At 43.7% G+C, this 15654-nt stretch overlaps 1 protein-coding gene across 1 annotated transcript in view; it reads right to left on the bottom strand.

The window, feature by feature from the left end:
- The window catches only part of LOC126298028 (tachykinin-like peptides receptor 86C), a 255827-nt gene that overhangs the window by 76593 nt on the left and 163580 nt on the right, over positions 1 to 15654 (bottom strand). The window contains exon 4 of the mRNA XM_049989351.1: positions 5096 to 5246. Coding sequence (XP_049845308.1) covers positions 5096 to 5246 — 151 coding nt within the window. The remainder of the gene's footprint in view (positions 1 to 5095; positions 5247 to 15654) is intronic.

The following is a 15654-nucleotide window of genomic DNA, read 5'->3' as shown; positions in this document are numbered from 1 at the left end:
ATTTTGTAATAAAAGTAACCTCTTTCATTTTTCGTTATTCATCACGTGACAGTGCTAGATGATTGTGAGAAAGAAGAAAAAGAAGAGGAAAATTCATGGGTTCGAATAAAAAAATTGCGTTGCTGTCAGGGTTCCTCCGATTTATAATCCGCAGGTAGCGGTCATCCACTGCAGTAGTAGCCCTTGTGCGGCCTGACCGAGGCATGTCATCGACAGTTCCTGTCTCCCTGTATCTCATCCATGTCCGAACAACATCTCTGTGATTCACTCCGAGACACATGAACACTTCACTTTTTGAGAGACCTTTCTGGCACAAAGTAACAATGCGGACGCAATCGAACTGCGGTACTGACCGTCTAGGTATGGTTGAACTACAGACAACACGAGCCGTGTACCTCCTTGCTGGTGGAATGACTGGAACTCATTAGCTGTCGGTTCAAAATGGTTCAAATGGCTCTAAGCACTATGGAACTTAACATCTGAGGTCATCAGTCCTCAAAAGTTAGAACTACTTAAACCTAACTAACTGAAGGACATCACACACATCCATGCCTGAGGCAGGATTCGAACCTGCGACAGTAGCAGCTGAGGGGTTCCTGAGTGCAGCGCCTAGAACCGCTCGGCCACCGTGGCCGGCTCGGCTGTCGTATCCCCTCCGTCTAATAGGCGTTGTTCATATATGGTTGTTTACATCTTTGGGCTGGTTTTGTGTCATCTCTAAGCAGTCAAAGGGACTATGTCTGTGATACAGTTTTCATCAACGTCTATCTTCAGGAGTTCTGAGAACTCGGGTGAAGCAAAACTTTTCTTTTTATGTATGTAGTTGCGGTGGAGACTACGCCTTGGTTAGCGCAACACTATTCTGCCCTCTCAGATCCACTTCTGACATAACGTCTCCCCTACTTTTCTAGCTATACTGAAGGCCAACTGCATACTCCAGTGGTGTAGTACTCGGGGCAGAAATTATACAGCTCTCTGGCGCACAATTATAATGAGACAAGAAGACACAAAACTGGGCACTCTCAAATGAGCAGTGAAAGATTCACTCTGGAAACAACGCCCAGGCTATGGGTAACCCATTATTCTGCGTCATTCTTTCTTCCACGGACCCTAGTCCAGAAGTTTGTGCAGGAGAGCTGCTACATGGTTTGCGAAGCAAAACAGAGGTACTAGAAGCAGGGAACCTCCAACAGCGGATTACAAGTCATACGTGGGTAGCTCAGTCGGCAAGAGCATTTCAAGCGAATGAGAAGGGTTCCGGTCCGATACACAGTTGCAAGGTTGCAGTAAGTTTCAAAACAGTGCACACTCTATTTCAGCAGAGAGACATACTGAAATAGGTGTTGTTCACGTACACAAAATCCGTCCAAAACGTTCCGAGATAATACTACTGGCATAAAAGCGGCGTCAGCACAGTCACTACGGTGGCAGCATTAACCAACAACTGCAGACAATAGCTGAGGTGCGTGTCAACTTTGTTGTCACAAATCGCAAACGAGCAACATCTTCAAATCAAGCGTTCAAGACATTCTCTAGAATGTTTTGGACAAATAAAAATGCGTGCAAAGATTTTCCAGCGCAACTTTATTGAAATGCAAAGCGCCGACAATTATTTTCTGGAAAAAATCATCACTGATGCACGTGGAACATGGTGTTATCAATATGTACTTGCCACCAAACTATAAAGTGTGGATACTCACACTAATGGCCATGGGATTGAGGCCATAAATGACATTCAAGCCAATGTGGCGGGCGAGTTGAACAACTTCCCGAAGAAGCATTTTCCTTACAAACTCACATCGTTGTATGCACATTTTGTGTGTTGAACACAAATGGGAGGAGACTATGCAGAATACATGAAGTATTAAAGCCACCATCTTAACCATTCTCTCTTTTTATTAACCCAGTCTCTAAGTTTTTTGGACTGTGGGGGCAGAAAGGCTCTCGAACAGAAAAACCTCCTCCATACCAACGAACATGAATTTCGTGAAAGTCAGTGATGTAAAACCCCATTTCTTACTTCTCTCACGTGACAGACATTTAGCATTTCTTGACTTCCCAACAGTATTCGATTAAAAATCACACCTACGCTTACTATAAAATGTACGCTGAAATGAGGTATCATGCGAAATGCGTTACTGTATAGGTGATTTACTCGTTGGATGGAGGCAGCTTTTGATCCTGTATGGAGAGTCATCGACAGATGTAGAACTAACTTCCGTTGTGCCACAGGGAAATGTGTAGCGACGTTACCTCTTCATGTTGTATGTTATTGAACTTTCAGACAGTATTAACAGTAATGTCTGACTTTCTTGCAGACTATGGGCTATCTGTAATTAAGTACTGTCTGAAGAACTGCATAGACATCCAGTCCGATTTTGATAACATTTCGAGATGGTGAAAAGAGTGGAAACTTGTAAAATGTTCAAAAACTATAAAATTGTTCACCTCAAAAGATAATAAACCTGGCTTAGTACGCATATAATTTCCGTGAGTCACAACTGAAATTCGTCAACTCTTAAAAATACCTGGGTCTAACTATTTGTAGAGAAATTGAACTTAACGACAACACATGCTCAGTCGTAGGGAAAGCAGGTGGCAAACTTCTGTTTGTTGGTAGAAGTCTGGAGAAATGCAGTCTGCAACGGAGATTGCCTACGAAATCGTTCAACCACGCATCGAACAAATTTGCTCAAGAGTTGGGAACCCGTACCAGATACGACTAACATGGGATACTGAACGAACTGCAAGGAGGTCAGCGCTAATGGTCACAGGTTTGTTTGACCCATGCGAGAGAGTCACAGATATGCTGAAAAAACTGATCTGGCAGGCTCTTGAATGTATAACCAAACCATCTCGAAATAGCCTACTAAAAACGTATCAATAGACAGCTTCAGTTAATGAATACAAGAAAATATATTGTCCTCTATCCATCATTCCTAAAGGAATCCCGAACGCTGAAAGAGATCAGACAAACTACAGCGGGCACAGTTCCATTTGCGCGATCATTCTCCGCAAGACCCATACGCGAACAAATAATAACTAGTAAATGGAAAGTATTCTCTGCCATGCACTTCACAGTAGTTTGCAGGTTACTGATGTGGGTGCCGATGCGGGTACATTCTGAAATATACTTTGATCTGATATACAAAGCCGCACAAAGAAAGTGGAAGCACCCTCATGAGGAAAACGAAAGAGGTTGAAATGGTATGTGGTGTTGTTTTAGTGATTAAATTATCTAGCAAAATTTGCAGAGAACTTGGCAGTATGCGCCCATTCATCACTACGACTCTGCACCCCGTCCAGCCTGATGCATATGCTGATTCTGTTGTGAAGGGCATCATGAAGCCGTTGTATCCTCTCCTGGTGCAAACTACCCCATAACTGTTATAACTGCTCATTGATTTCCTGGATAGTAGCCCTGGGATGGAGTTGACGCCCGTGCTAATGTCACACATGTTTTACGGTAGACAGATCTACGGCTCTTGTTACTCACTGGGGTACCTCAGCATCACGCAGACCATTTACAGAGATAGGTGCCAGGTCTGCTGAAAAATGGCGTGACGATATTGTTGCATGAGAGGTAACAGACGAGGGTGTAGGATGTTCATGACATGCAGCTGCACCGTGAGAGTTCCTTCAATCGCTACAATCCGTGGCCTGAAGTCATATCCAATGGCTCCCCACACCATGACTTCAAGAACAATACCACTGTTCCTATCCAAAACATTGGAAGAATGGGACCTTTGTCCAGGTCGCTACTGTACTCGCCGTCAATGGTCATAAGGGGTAGTGCAGAACAACGATCCACCGTCAAGCACAGTGCAACGTCGTTCATGCTTCCCGCTGTCTCACACGAATACGTGGCATCTGTGTGTCCTTCACAGTGACCGCGCAACTTCTGATGCAGTTCATGCCTCTTGTATGTTCTATCAGGCGTCGTAACAACACGAACACACCAGTGCGTTTTGGTGGCCTTTGTACCTGTTGGTGATAACTGCCAGCGTAATCATTTACATGTCCGCTAATGTTGTTCACATGCACGACGTTTTACTGTCATGCGACTATGTCTTCTGGGTGCTTGACTTTTTTGTCAGGCAGTGTAGAATGATGTTACACGTCAGCTGTAATTTGTATTATAAGAAAGGTGATTCTTTGAACAAACAGCAAGAAACAGCGAATTCTTTCTATGTAAGGGAACCTAGATTAGTATTATGTTAGTGACGGGCACATTAAATATGTCACTTAGCCGCAGTTCGTGTCAAGGGTTCGGCAACCCTTCAAACACTGAAGTATCACGTGTTTCCATATTTACAAGGCGCTGCCTGCCCAGGACTGCATGGATCACAACACGGTCGACAGAGGGTAGTACAAGCGCCACCGGAAGCTCTCCGTGCCTGGGGCCCATTTCCTCCGCCGTGTCACGTGTGCAGAATTGGATCGGCACCAATTCCTCCTCACCCCGGCTATATAGAGGGCTCAGGCTAACACGTCGGAAGTTTGCTCCACCGGAGCTCTGAGTCAATTCATGCTCCGGCTCTTAGCAGTCCATCAATCAGAGACCGTTCGGAAGATATCTCAGCTGGACCTATGACTTTTCCAGTGATATCCCGATACCTGTCCGCTAACTACGCCGAACGCTTCATCTCCGTCGTAGCGATTATCAGTAGCATAGTCTCCACGTTCCACTATATCCATTAACTAAGTTCCAGGGGTATATCTGGCAGTGTCTGAGAAGTTGTGCTATTTTTTTATTAAGAAGTGTTTTACCTGGTTATTAAATCTCTCTACTGTGATCGTAATAAACGCTTGTACTGGTTCACCTGTGTCTTATCAGTTTTATCAAGCTCCTCCCCGTGGGAGATACAGCAAAAAAAATGGTTCAAATGGCTCTGAGCACTATGGGACTTAACAGCTGTGGTCATCAGTCCCCTAGAACTTAGAACTACTTAAACCTAACTAACCTAAGGACATCACACACATCCATGCCCGAGGCAGGATTCGAACCTGCGACCGTAGCAGTCACACGGTTCCGGACTGCGCGCCTAGAACCGCGAGACCACCGCGGCCGGCGATACAGCAAAATATGCATTACCTTCCTCTTGGAGCGGATGGCCTCCTGTTGACGCTCGGTGTTCTCGCCAATGGCGCGGTCGCCCCACAGCTGCCTGCCCATCAGCCCGTAGCAAACCGCCATCGACGTCACCGGCAACAGGTACGTCACGCACAGGAACACCACGTTGTACCTGCCACAAAACACCACCGGTGGCTGCTCAAACTCGTAAAAACTGCGTGAATCACTGAAACGTTTGCATCCTGTGAACAAAACTGCATCCAATATCGTAAAATACTTAATGATGTTTCCGTTCTACCAACAGATTAGAAAACTTACTGAATCCATCGCTCAATATTTCTTAGAACACGATTAAATGGTCACTCCGATTACATGGAATGTAGTGTTGCTCTAGCTATCATATAATAATACTACTCTAGACAATAAATGTGGAGAGACTGCCTCTTCTTTTTCATCAGTGTTCGTCCTGAACACGGTAGGGCAAACTCACATCCGCGAGTAGCTATATCTTGTTTCAGTGGTCACGTTTGAAGCGTATAGTGCATTTGCTGCTATAAGCCTTCTAGTCAAACATAGCTAGCTTGCAAGCTGGTGGTAGGGGTAAATGTGTGACCTTGCATAAAAAATGGCTCGCTCACCTCAGTGTGTGATACGGTCGGTGGGCAGTGGCACACAAGCTTACTGTAATGTCTTTATGGATGTGAAACGTCCTGGCAGATTAAAATTATGTGCCTCACCGAGACTAGAATCCGGGACCTTTGCCTTTCGACCACAAGTGAAGTTTCTAAGGTAGAAGACAAAGTGCTGGTGGAAGTACGGTTGTGAGGAGAGGTCGTGAATTGTTCTTGAGTAGCTCAGTTGGTAACCACTTGCTCGCGGAAAACAGTAGTCCTGGGTTCGAGTCCCGATATGGCACACAGATTTAATCTGTCAGTAAGTTTCATGCCAACGAACAGTCCACTGCAGAGAGAAGAAATTATTCCTTCTGTATTAAATTAATGGCCATTTGGTCTAGCTTGTATACACTTATCAGCGAATATTTAATAATAATAAAGTGAAAGATTTAATCCTCTAACATTAATAATGTTTCATAATGTTAACCAACACAATATTTGATTGAAATAAATGTTTATTGTAATCGATGAGTAATCAGTGGATTGTGGCTTCACTGCTAGTGAGTACTCAAAATAGTTAATAATCAAATAATAATGCAGTGCAGTGCAGTAAAAACGTGACACGTGGCAGTAGCTTCCCTTTTCAAAGCATTCATCTATTGAAATGTGTGCAAAATATTAGAAATCTGGTAGTGCTACATCTGCACAACCTAATATAATAGAATATCATCATCATGTTACATAATAGCTGCGAAATAAATAACTGAGTCCGTCAAGCGACTTAAATAATCCCATCTGCAGCAATACCGTTCACATTCATGGATGCAGCTACTCGCAAAGGTACAAAGTTAAAGTTAACACACACATTCAGAATCAATCACTAGGACTGCCTTCAGAATATTTTAATTCACATACAGGTGTATGAAATTAAGTATCAGCCAGAATTCACTTGAAATCGCATTAAGTACCGTATTTTTCCTGTGTATGAGTTAAAAATGTTAATTATGCGGCCATCTTGCCACCGAAAATCTGCCTCCAAAGTGTTGCTTCTCTAACTTAACGGAATCAGTGATCACCCGGGAACGACCGCGGCGGAAATGTCCCAAAAGCCACGAGCGCACGGACTTTCGTCCTTGTATTTTCGCTGTGACACTGCATAAAATAAATCCATGTTTTATGACCAGTATCATTTTAAATTAATGTTATTTAAGTACGTACACATTATATTAAAACAACCGCTCTTATTGATGGTCATTTTGCGACCACTTCACACACTAAAAATGCACTGTAACTTTTAATATTCATCAAAATGTAAATGTGGCTCACAGATTCATCTCATATCACAACAGAAGTACGTTAAATAAATTTATTAAACTAAAACAACCATTTCAAAGGTGGTGTCCTTCCTCCCTCTATTTGTTGGTGATTTCAGATTACAGACAACCATTCGTAAACAAACTTGATTTTATTGGTATCCACTTGAATAATCGATAGACTAGGCCCTACGTGTTAACTTAAACTGTAAACATTCATCACAAGAGATAGTAAAGAACGTATTTGGGTAAATCACGCCCCTTTCATGTTAAGTGTAACCAGAGAAGGGTAATGGTATTGGAATATTTTCAGTATCTTTATGAAATTAAATCAGCACTAACTTTTCGTCGAGGTAAAAATAATTAAAATTTTACTGTCTGTGGCGATAGCTGACATTTCGAGCTTCAAACTTAAAGTGGTTGTGAAATTTTAATTTCACTTGGTCAGTTTCCCCTCCATGGGGTGGGAATTATCTCCACGGGCAAGTTGTTGCTTGTATCTGCTCGCTTGTTCGGCCTACTCACCTGCCCGCCGCTGTTGGCCCCGTCCCTGTTGGGCCCGTCCCTGATACTGTCAAAACAAGCCCCTACAGATTTCTTCGACAATGGATGGCAGCTCGTAATGTCACAACTTTCTTCCTGTAGCCAGTGACTCTTCCTACCCTAGACAGTAACTTCTGAAACTACTGTTTTAAAGCGACTACCTTGAGCAAAACAGAATTATCTACATGAAAATATATTCGCAGCTGCGAATACGAATAACCATCAGCTGTATAAGAAAATGAAAACAATGTAAATTTATTCCTGCCCGGTACTCGAACCCGGATTTCCCGCTTTACGCGAGTGGTCTCCTATGCGTTTTTTTTTCGTAAAAGTGATTTAGTACTATCATGAAACTTCAGTGGCCCATAGTCAAACCATCATGTAATATAAGGTGCAAATAGGAGAAAAAATTAATTATGATAGCAAATAAGTTAAAGGAGAAAGGAAAAGAACGAGAAAGAAAGCAAGACAGCGAGATCTGATTATATATGAAACAGCAAACTAAGAAAAATTCCAATCTGATTGCAAGGACACGCTAATGTGTATATATACTTCATCTATAGACATTTTACAATAGAACTGGAGCGATGCTCGGTCAAAACACAAAAACAAAACGAGTAGGTAAACCAAGTCACTTATTCGATGGAATCAAGTTATTTACTACCTTATACCAAGAGGACGCTAGGCGCATCGGCAAAATCTGAAGACTAATATTGCACCAAACTGTCTTCCAGGTTGTTTGCGACGAGGTTCTGGTAAGGGACTGCTTTCCAACGATTCTGTAAGAATTTCATGGAGAGGACGGGCCACCACGAAATGCCAGCCCCTAAATAGCTCATCGCAAGATAGAAGTCACGAATGTGTTTTAACTTATAATTTATGCGACCAACATCTGTAGGAGGTTCTAGACTAGCAGGGCGGACACAGAGATATACGAAACTTGAATGTGTGAGTTTCTTGGGTCATCGCCAGAACAGTACGACGCACATACAGAATCTGCGTTTCCTTCCGTGTATCAGCCAGGCCCATCCCCCCAAGGGAACGAGGATTCGTGACCTCATACCGTAAGCGAAAGATCTCTTTTCCATAAGAAACAACCACACAATGCTGTATATTCATCGTCAAGGGAAGCGGATAAACTTAGGCCACGTAATAAGTTTCGCATAAGACATATGTATCCAGTATTCCAACTTTCTGGACTAGAGTAAGAGAACGCGTTTTAGGTTCCAGTATCGCTCCCTAGAATTTTTTCCGTAATAGTCTTCCAGTTGACAGTCGTCATTTTGAGTAGACGACGATCAATGATGATACAGAGAGACGTATGCTGATCCACTGCGGCAGCACATGGAACAACCGCGCCATCAAAACCTCGCAAAATAACTGAACTCCGACAATAATAGTCGATTACAGCCTTCAGTCAAGGTATCTTCTCAGAAGTGCGGAGGAGAACCGTCACGTCATCCGCGTATGCACGAACAGCTTTTGCCCCTCCCGAAAGCTGGGATACTATCATCTGAAGTAGGGCCTACAGAGACAACACAAACAAAGTCACTGACAGCGGGCTTGCTTGAGGCAGTCCCCGACGGATATTTATCGAGGGCGTCAGTTGGTCATTAACGATCACCGAAGCTGAAATACTCGTAAACTGATTTGACAGCACTCGCCGTGTGTCAACATTAAAACCAACTGCCTCCAGAATCCGAAGCAAGAAGTCGTTATTAACACTATCAAATGCCTTATCAAAGTCTAGCAAAGCAAGGGCACAAGCAACGGACGCTACAGCAGCAACAGGAACCACATCACGACACTCGACTATAGGCGTAAGAATGGTAAGACCCTTTGCAACAATCGTCTCCGTCAGAGCCGACATCATACTATTAACTGCCCCCGCCACAGTATTATAAACAAGGTTTAGCAAAGTAATTAGGCGAAAGTTATCAGGGGAAGGCGGTCCATAGCGTTTCGTGATTAAAACTATTTTCCCCACTTTGAACGAGGTCGGCACTACTGTACCCTGTAACACTTCATTCAAAAGGGACGTAAAGGTGGTTCCCAACAGCGCCCAAAGGTGCACGTAAAATTTCCTGGGAAATCCATCCAGACCCGCGGACGTTTTAGAAGGTGATCCCAAAATAAGATAGTAAACTCCCTCAGGTTGGAAAGCAGCTAAGAGCGTTTCATTATGTTCAGGTGTTACACCTGAACATAATGCAACGCTGAGGTGGGGGGGGGGGGGGGGGGCTGGACCTGGCTGATACAGGGAAGGAAACGCTATATGTGCGTCGCACTCTTCTGATGACGACTCAAAAACTGACATATTCAAGTTTCGTTTATTTCTCTGTGTCCGTCCTGCAAGTCTAGAACCCCCTACAGATGCTCACTAATGTGTCGTAAAAGATCTCACTGGACTCATCGATGTCGTAGATGTGTAAGGCGCGCACTGTATCAGCTTGCTCCGACACTATACGACCATTATTTTAGTGAGAGAATAAATACAAGCTCGTCGGTTACGGGTCTGATGCCGAAGCAAATAATATAAGGAAGTTAGTTCTTCCGTCACCAATGTATGTGGCTTGGACCACATTTTCAACCCTTCCATCTGTAGTTTTTTGGAGGTCAACAATTTTGCCTTTACACCCCTAATTTCCACAATTCGCAGAGCACGTGATACGCAGTAGCTTTGGCAGCACAGAAAAGTATCAAAGTTTGCCTGAGCCTTGGTTTTGCCAGCTGTGTCCACCAGGATGGATGAGTACTTCCCAGTAGATCGTAGAGTACGTTCCCACACGGCTCGCATCAAGTCGTCTAGAGAGGGATCAGCTAGGTGAGCGACGTTTACCAACCACGGAGTGCGAAACAATTTGACTGGTTGCCGTTCTAGATTGAGAGTTGAAGCCACAGTACAGTGATCCGTAAAGGAAGCTGAGATGACTTCAACGTTGAGAATACAATGGCGCAGGCAGTCTGATAAGTCAAATCTACCTAACCTGCTACTGGAAGTCGCAGTAAAGTCGGTAAATTTAACTAACGTTGGATATTTATATATCCGGACGTCTTTCAGGCGTAAGGAGCAGACGAATTCATGTAGTTCATGACAGAAATGAAAATCTGGAGATTGACTGCAGGACCCAACACACAGTTAAAATCACCACCAACAGAATACCCGAAGTCCTCTTACGCAACAAATAAAAAATACCATCTTTATAAAAACGCGAACGATCCACTACGCTACAAGTGCCAGAAAGGGCATAAAGAAGAAACAAGGTAACATTCAAAGGTTGAAAACCTATTCACCTGCCAGAATCCAACATTTTCACCTCAACAATAGGAATGCCTTAGCAAAAGAATAAGGTGGTCCCGCAGAAATTCGGGTGCTACATTAAAGATCACACGGAAACCAAGTGAGGAGAATGGCTAAATAACACCTCCCGTAAGAATACTATGTCCACATATGAGTCATAAATGAACTGAGGCAGCGAAGACAAACGCCGTTCTGACTCCACACGATTAACATTTAATGATAGAAACGAGTAGTCTTGGATCATTGATAACAGCTATACAGGGACGTAAGAAACCTATCGAGTGGAATTAGGCAGACAGCTGAGAGTCAAGGCCCACTGCAGGGGCCGCGCGTGGTAGCCATGCCGTCAGGGGCGCCTTGCCACGGTTAACGCGGCTCCCCCACGTCGGAGGTTCGAGTTCTCCCTTGGTCATGGATGTGTGTGCTGTCCTTAGCGTAAGTTAGTTTAAGTCAGATTAAGTAGTGAGTAAGCCTAGGGACCGATGACCTCAGCAGCTTCGTCCCATAGATCTTACCACAAATTTCCAAATTTACACTGTGGAGTCCACAAATGAATCAGACATCGGGGGACCGTCGCAAACGTTTTTTCTTAGTCTTCTTACGTGCCACCGCACAGTCAGATTGTATGCGCTGCTTCTGTCGGCTACGTGGCATAGAGGCGTCTGCAGACGGAGGTGTGGGAGGAGTCATAGGCACAGCTTCCTGCCCCTCAGAACAAGGGTCATCTAATGCAGGTCCAGTCGCTAAGGAGGAAGCATTCTGTGAAACTGCCGATGTAACAGCTAATTTTATTCTCCTCGGGGGGCTACTGTAGGCGGCAAATACAGGAAACCGTCGACGGCTGAAGACGAAGGAGCAATAGGACATTACATGTTCTCAGTTCTGTATCGGGGGACGGAAAGACGAAGGAGGCGACTCCGCTCCCTCTCCACACACAGGAAGCTCAGAAGAGCAGGAGTTAGAGATAACTTCGCTACTCAGCGTACGACGGGCGGGAGGTATCGTGGCATCGGGAGGAGCAGAGGACATAATCGATGCTGAAGATCTTCGGACAGGAGGCACAGCCAAATCCTCACCCTCACCATCTTGAGTGCGGCGTCGCTTATTTGCCACTGTTACAGGTTCTATCCTGGGGGCCATAGGATTCTAAACCTGTCGTGAAGATAGAGGCCGTTTATCAGAACTGACATTTTTCTCATTATGATCCAAAGCAGAAGTAGGTCCGACTTCGGGAACGCAAGGAACAAAATCAGTAACCGTCAATTTGCGACGATGCACTGAAGACGGTTTCAGTATAAAAATCGCGGGCAGTTACATCGAACGTGTCCACTTTCATTACACAGGAAGCAGGCAGGTTCCCTTTTGACCAGTACACGTGGCACAATCGCGGTAATCACACACTTATAAATGTGATAAAGTACTGCGTTTGACATGCATTTCCACGGGATTCCATTCCATTATAACACTGTAATCTGCATTGAGTAGACAATGGCGGACGTTTTTCACGTTATCGTAAGGAGTTAATACGTCTTATAGAATGTTGTCATCAACTTGCGGCGTGAGGTTAAACACTCGAAGATTGTTATAGCATCTGCGAATGACACCATACTAACCGATTTATCGCGATGCTTGAACGAGACTTGAGCGCGAGAGTAATCTTTCATCGTGAGAGAATCCATAAATTTCTCGTAAAACACGTGCTCTCCGTCAAAATAAGCGATGTGGACCTGATCAGAGTTCACATGAATTGTATTGACAAGAGAATCGTGAATTTCTAGAGACCCGGGCTGAACGTGTCATGTTGTTTTATCAAAAGTAAAGCTCACTGTACCTTTCCGTGGAATACAAGTGAAATGCATGGTAGCCATAGCGGAGCGGCCGACACCACTGCAATTAGACGAACACAAATAGACAGTAAGGTGGAGCTTAGGAGATAAGACTCACGCGTCAGACAGAACACTAATGAGGAAAACTCCACACAAGTGGCACTGCGGCAAGTGAAATAAAGAAGAATCTTCCTCGAACAGTCCACGGTAGTACTGCCGGACGATAGTATCCAATGGGCACAATATTTCGGCGATCAGACATGTCGCCAACGTGGACAAACAGAGCTTAGCAAAGAAAACGAGCGGGCGACCAGGGCGGACGAGATAATTACACCGACGCCACCAAAGACGCCAACGCCAGCGTCTCAGCGAACGCCGACGCGCGCTCACGGGCGCAGACCGCGGAGAGAACGCCTCGCTGGGGACAGGATTTAAGACTGCAGCCCGCCCTCAGGAGCTCAGTTCGTCAGCGCACCTGACGATGGCGACATGTCTGATAGCCGAAATATTGTGCCTGTTGGACACGATATACCGGAAGTACATCCATGGACTGTTCGAGCAAGAAATCCGCCGGAGAAACTAAAGAATCACAAGAATCTTCCTGCTCGGCGCTCGAAGCAGAACTGATTTTTGGCTATCCGTACACGACACGAAACCAGGCCCAAGCTTCCATATTTCATCGTTCCTGTGTCACAACGTATTCTCGTACACACATTATGTACTTCCCGCACAGTGGAGGACATTTTAATTGAAAGTCGCCGCCTGGTGTCGGTGGATATATACGATATTTCTTTGCTTGTGTTGTTAAGAAGAAATGGCCTTACCTAACAGCAAATCATTTCCAGTCTGGTAGCCGCTGCGCGTAAGTAGAACTAGAGGCGCTGCGCGTGAGTCGTAGGCTAAGGCCCGCAGCTATTGGAGACATGCAGCTCTGCGTACCGCATGCGCAAGTGAGCATGCGTGGAGCCACCGAGTAACACAGCGATGCCTCGCATAGAGAGCATCTCAGGATGCTACAGGGAGCTACAAGGCCAAGAAGAATCACTTCTCGCCTTTTGGCAATATCAGTTTCTTTTTAAATCATGAGAAGCTTTAATGGTGATAATAAACAATGCAGTCACCAGTTACAGAGACATTTTTACATACATCATGTCCTTTAAACAAAATAAAAACGGGTTCAGTACCCTCTACTAGACATTGGTTACGAGTACAGAGAGCCAAGGCCATATGAGAAACATAATACGACCTACCGAAGTCTTTATTCGCAACCTCACCTCATCGGTATTATAAGTGCAATAAATCACATAACGAGAGTCAAATCTGTCCAACACAGCACCTTTAGCAGCACACAGTACTACCTTTTTCTACCATAGCAACAGTCAACCAGCCGTTACCATGACGGAAAGTATCATTGCTACTAAAAAGGTGTGGCGCTAAACCATCATGTTGCTACCGAGTTTCTTCAAAAAGAAACTTAAAAAATCAGTTCTATAACAGAAAGTAGAACATAACTTCACAACCCTGCTAAATCCGATGCAGTTTACATCATTATCATTGGCATCTGTAACTATATCTGTGACAATAACTATACTTACGTTATGCCTTGATATTAATATTCCTCTCTTGCAGCACCAGAAAATTAAATTACATCAAAAATTTTATCACAGCATGGAGCTATTATTACGCCAAAAATATGCCTCCTTCGTTCTCCTCGTCCTTCCAGATGGCTGACTACATAACAGCTTCGTAACATTTCTATTATCTCACAAATTGCCATGGTGAGACTACTACTGAGAAGCACACAGCTGAATTGTATGCGAAATAAAAGTCATTAAGGAGCTCACCGTCCAAAGGCAGTTAATTTTGCATCTCTCGATATCCTGAACCTATGTACCAACAACCCGACAGCAGAAATCACAAGTAGAACTGGGAATAATATGATTAAACTTAAGAAACTGACTCATGTCAGAGGTCAACGAATTTATTGACTTACTGACATTACCGCAACCACACAATCCTTTCAGAACGATGGCTTCGGAATGGACAGTTTCCTAGCTGAGAAGTCGGTGGACTTCCATATGAATTTTTGCATTGTTTTTCTTAGCTAATAAACAAACAAACCAATAGTTCATCTACTACAAGCCGTTTTAATATGAGGCAGTAAACCTTTTTAATAGCACAAATAAAAGAATTGATACATTATTGACAAATCGTAAAAATATTAAATACTTGTTAGAAGTCGAGACCAATAACTGAATTCAGTTTGCTACCCTTAAAAAATCTCCAACAAAAATTAAGTTTGCTAGCCTTAAAAAATCTCCAACAAAAATTACAATAATCAGTTTGAGATTTATAGAAAAGCACTAGCCACTTGTGTGTGCACCAGCAGCGCATCCTGCCATCGAGACCAGCGCAGATTAGCATATCTCAGGACCACAGTGAATATCTTGCATAAAATACTACTTAAACCAGTCGGACAACAAAACTAACACATCATTAAATCCATAATTTTAAGCAGTCTCATAACAGCTAGAAAAAATAAGAAACTAAGCTAATGTCCACACAAGACACCTATGCAGTCAGGATTATAGACAATAGAAGGCAGTAGAAAGTTTGTTGACATGCCTTACTTAGGTAGTATATCTAATAAAACATTCCTGTTGTCCCAAATACCTGTTTTAAAATTCTAAAACTTTCAAGAGTAAAATTTATGGAGCGAAATGTTCTCAGCAAGTTATACAGCAACCAGAGTGCCGAAGGTAGGAGAGAAGCAGTAGTTGAGAAGAGAATGAGGTATGGATGTAGCTTGTTTTGGTGTTATTCAATCCATACACTGAACAAACCAATAAAGGAGACTGGGGAATTAGCGAAGCGAATTTAAGTTCAGATAGAAGAAAAAAAGCAGCCGGAATTTGTCAATTACATTGTAAATTGATTGCGTCGGAAACGACAAAGGACATGGTTGACGAGATGAATGAAATGA

This window comes from Schistocerca gregaria, chromosome X, assembly GCF_023897955.1.
Source record: "Schistocerca gregaria isolate iqSchGreg1 chromosome X, iqSchGreg1.2, whole genome shotgun sequence".
Classification (NCBI taxonomy): domain Eukaryota; kingdom Metazoa; phylum Arthropoda; class Insecta; order Orthoptera; family Acrididae; genus Schistocerca; species Schistocerca gregaria.
The sequence above is the reverse complement of the archived record's forward strand: the minus strand, read 5'-3'. Positions and strand labels throughout refer to the sequence as shown.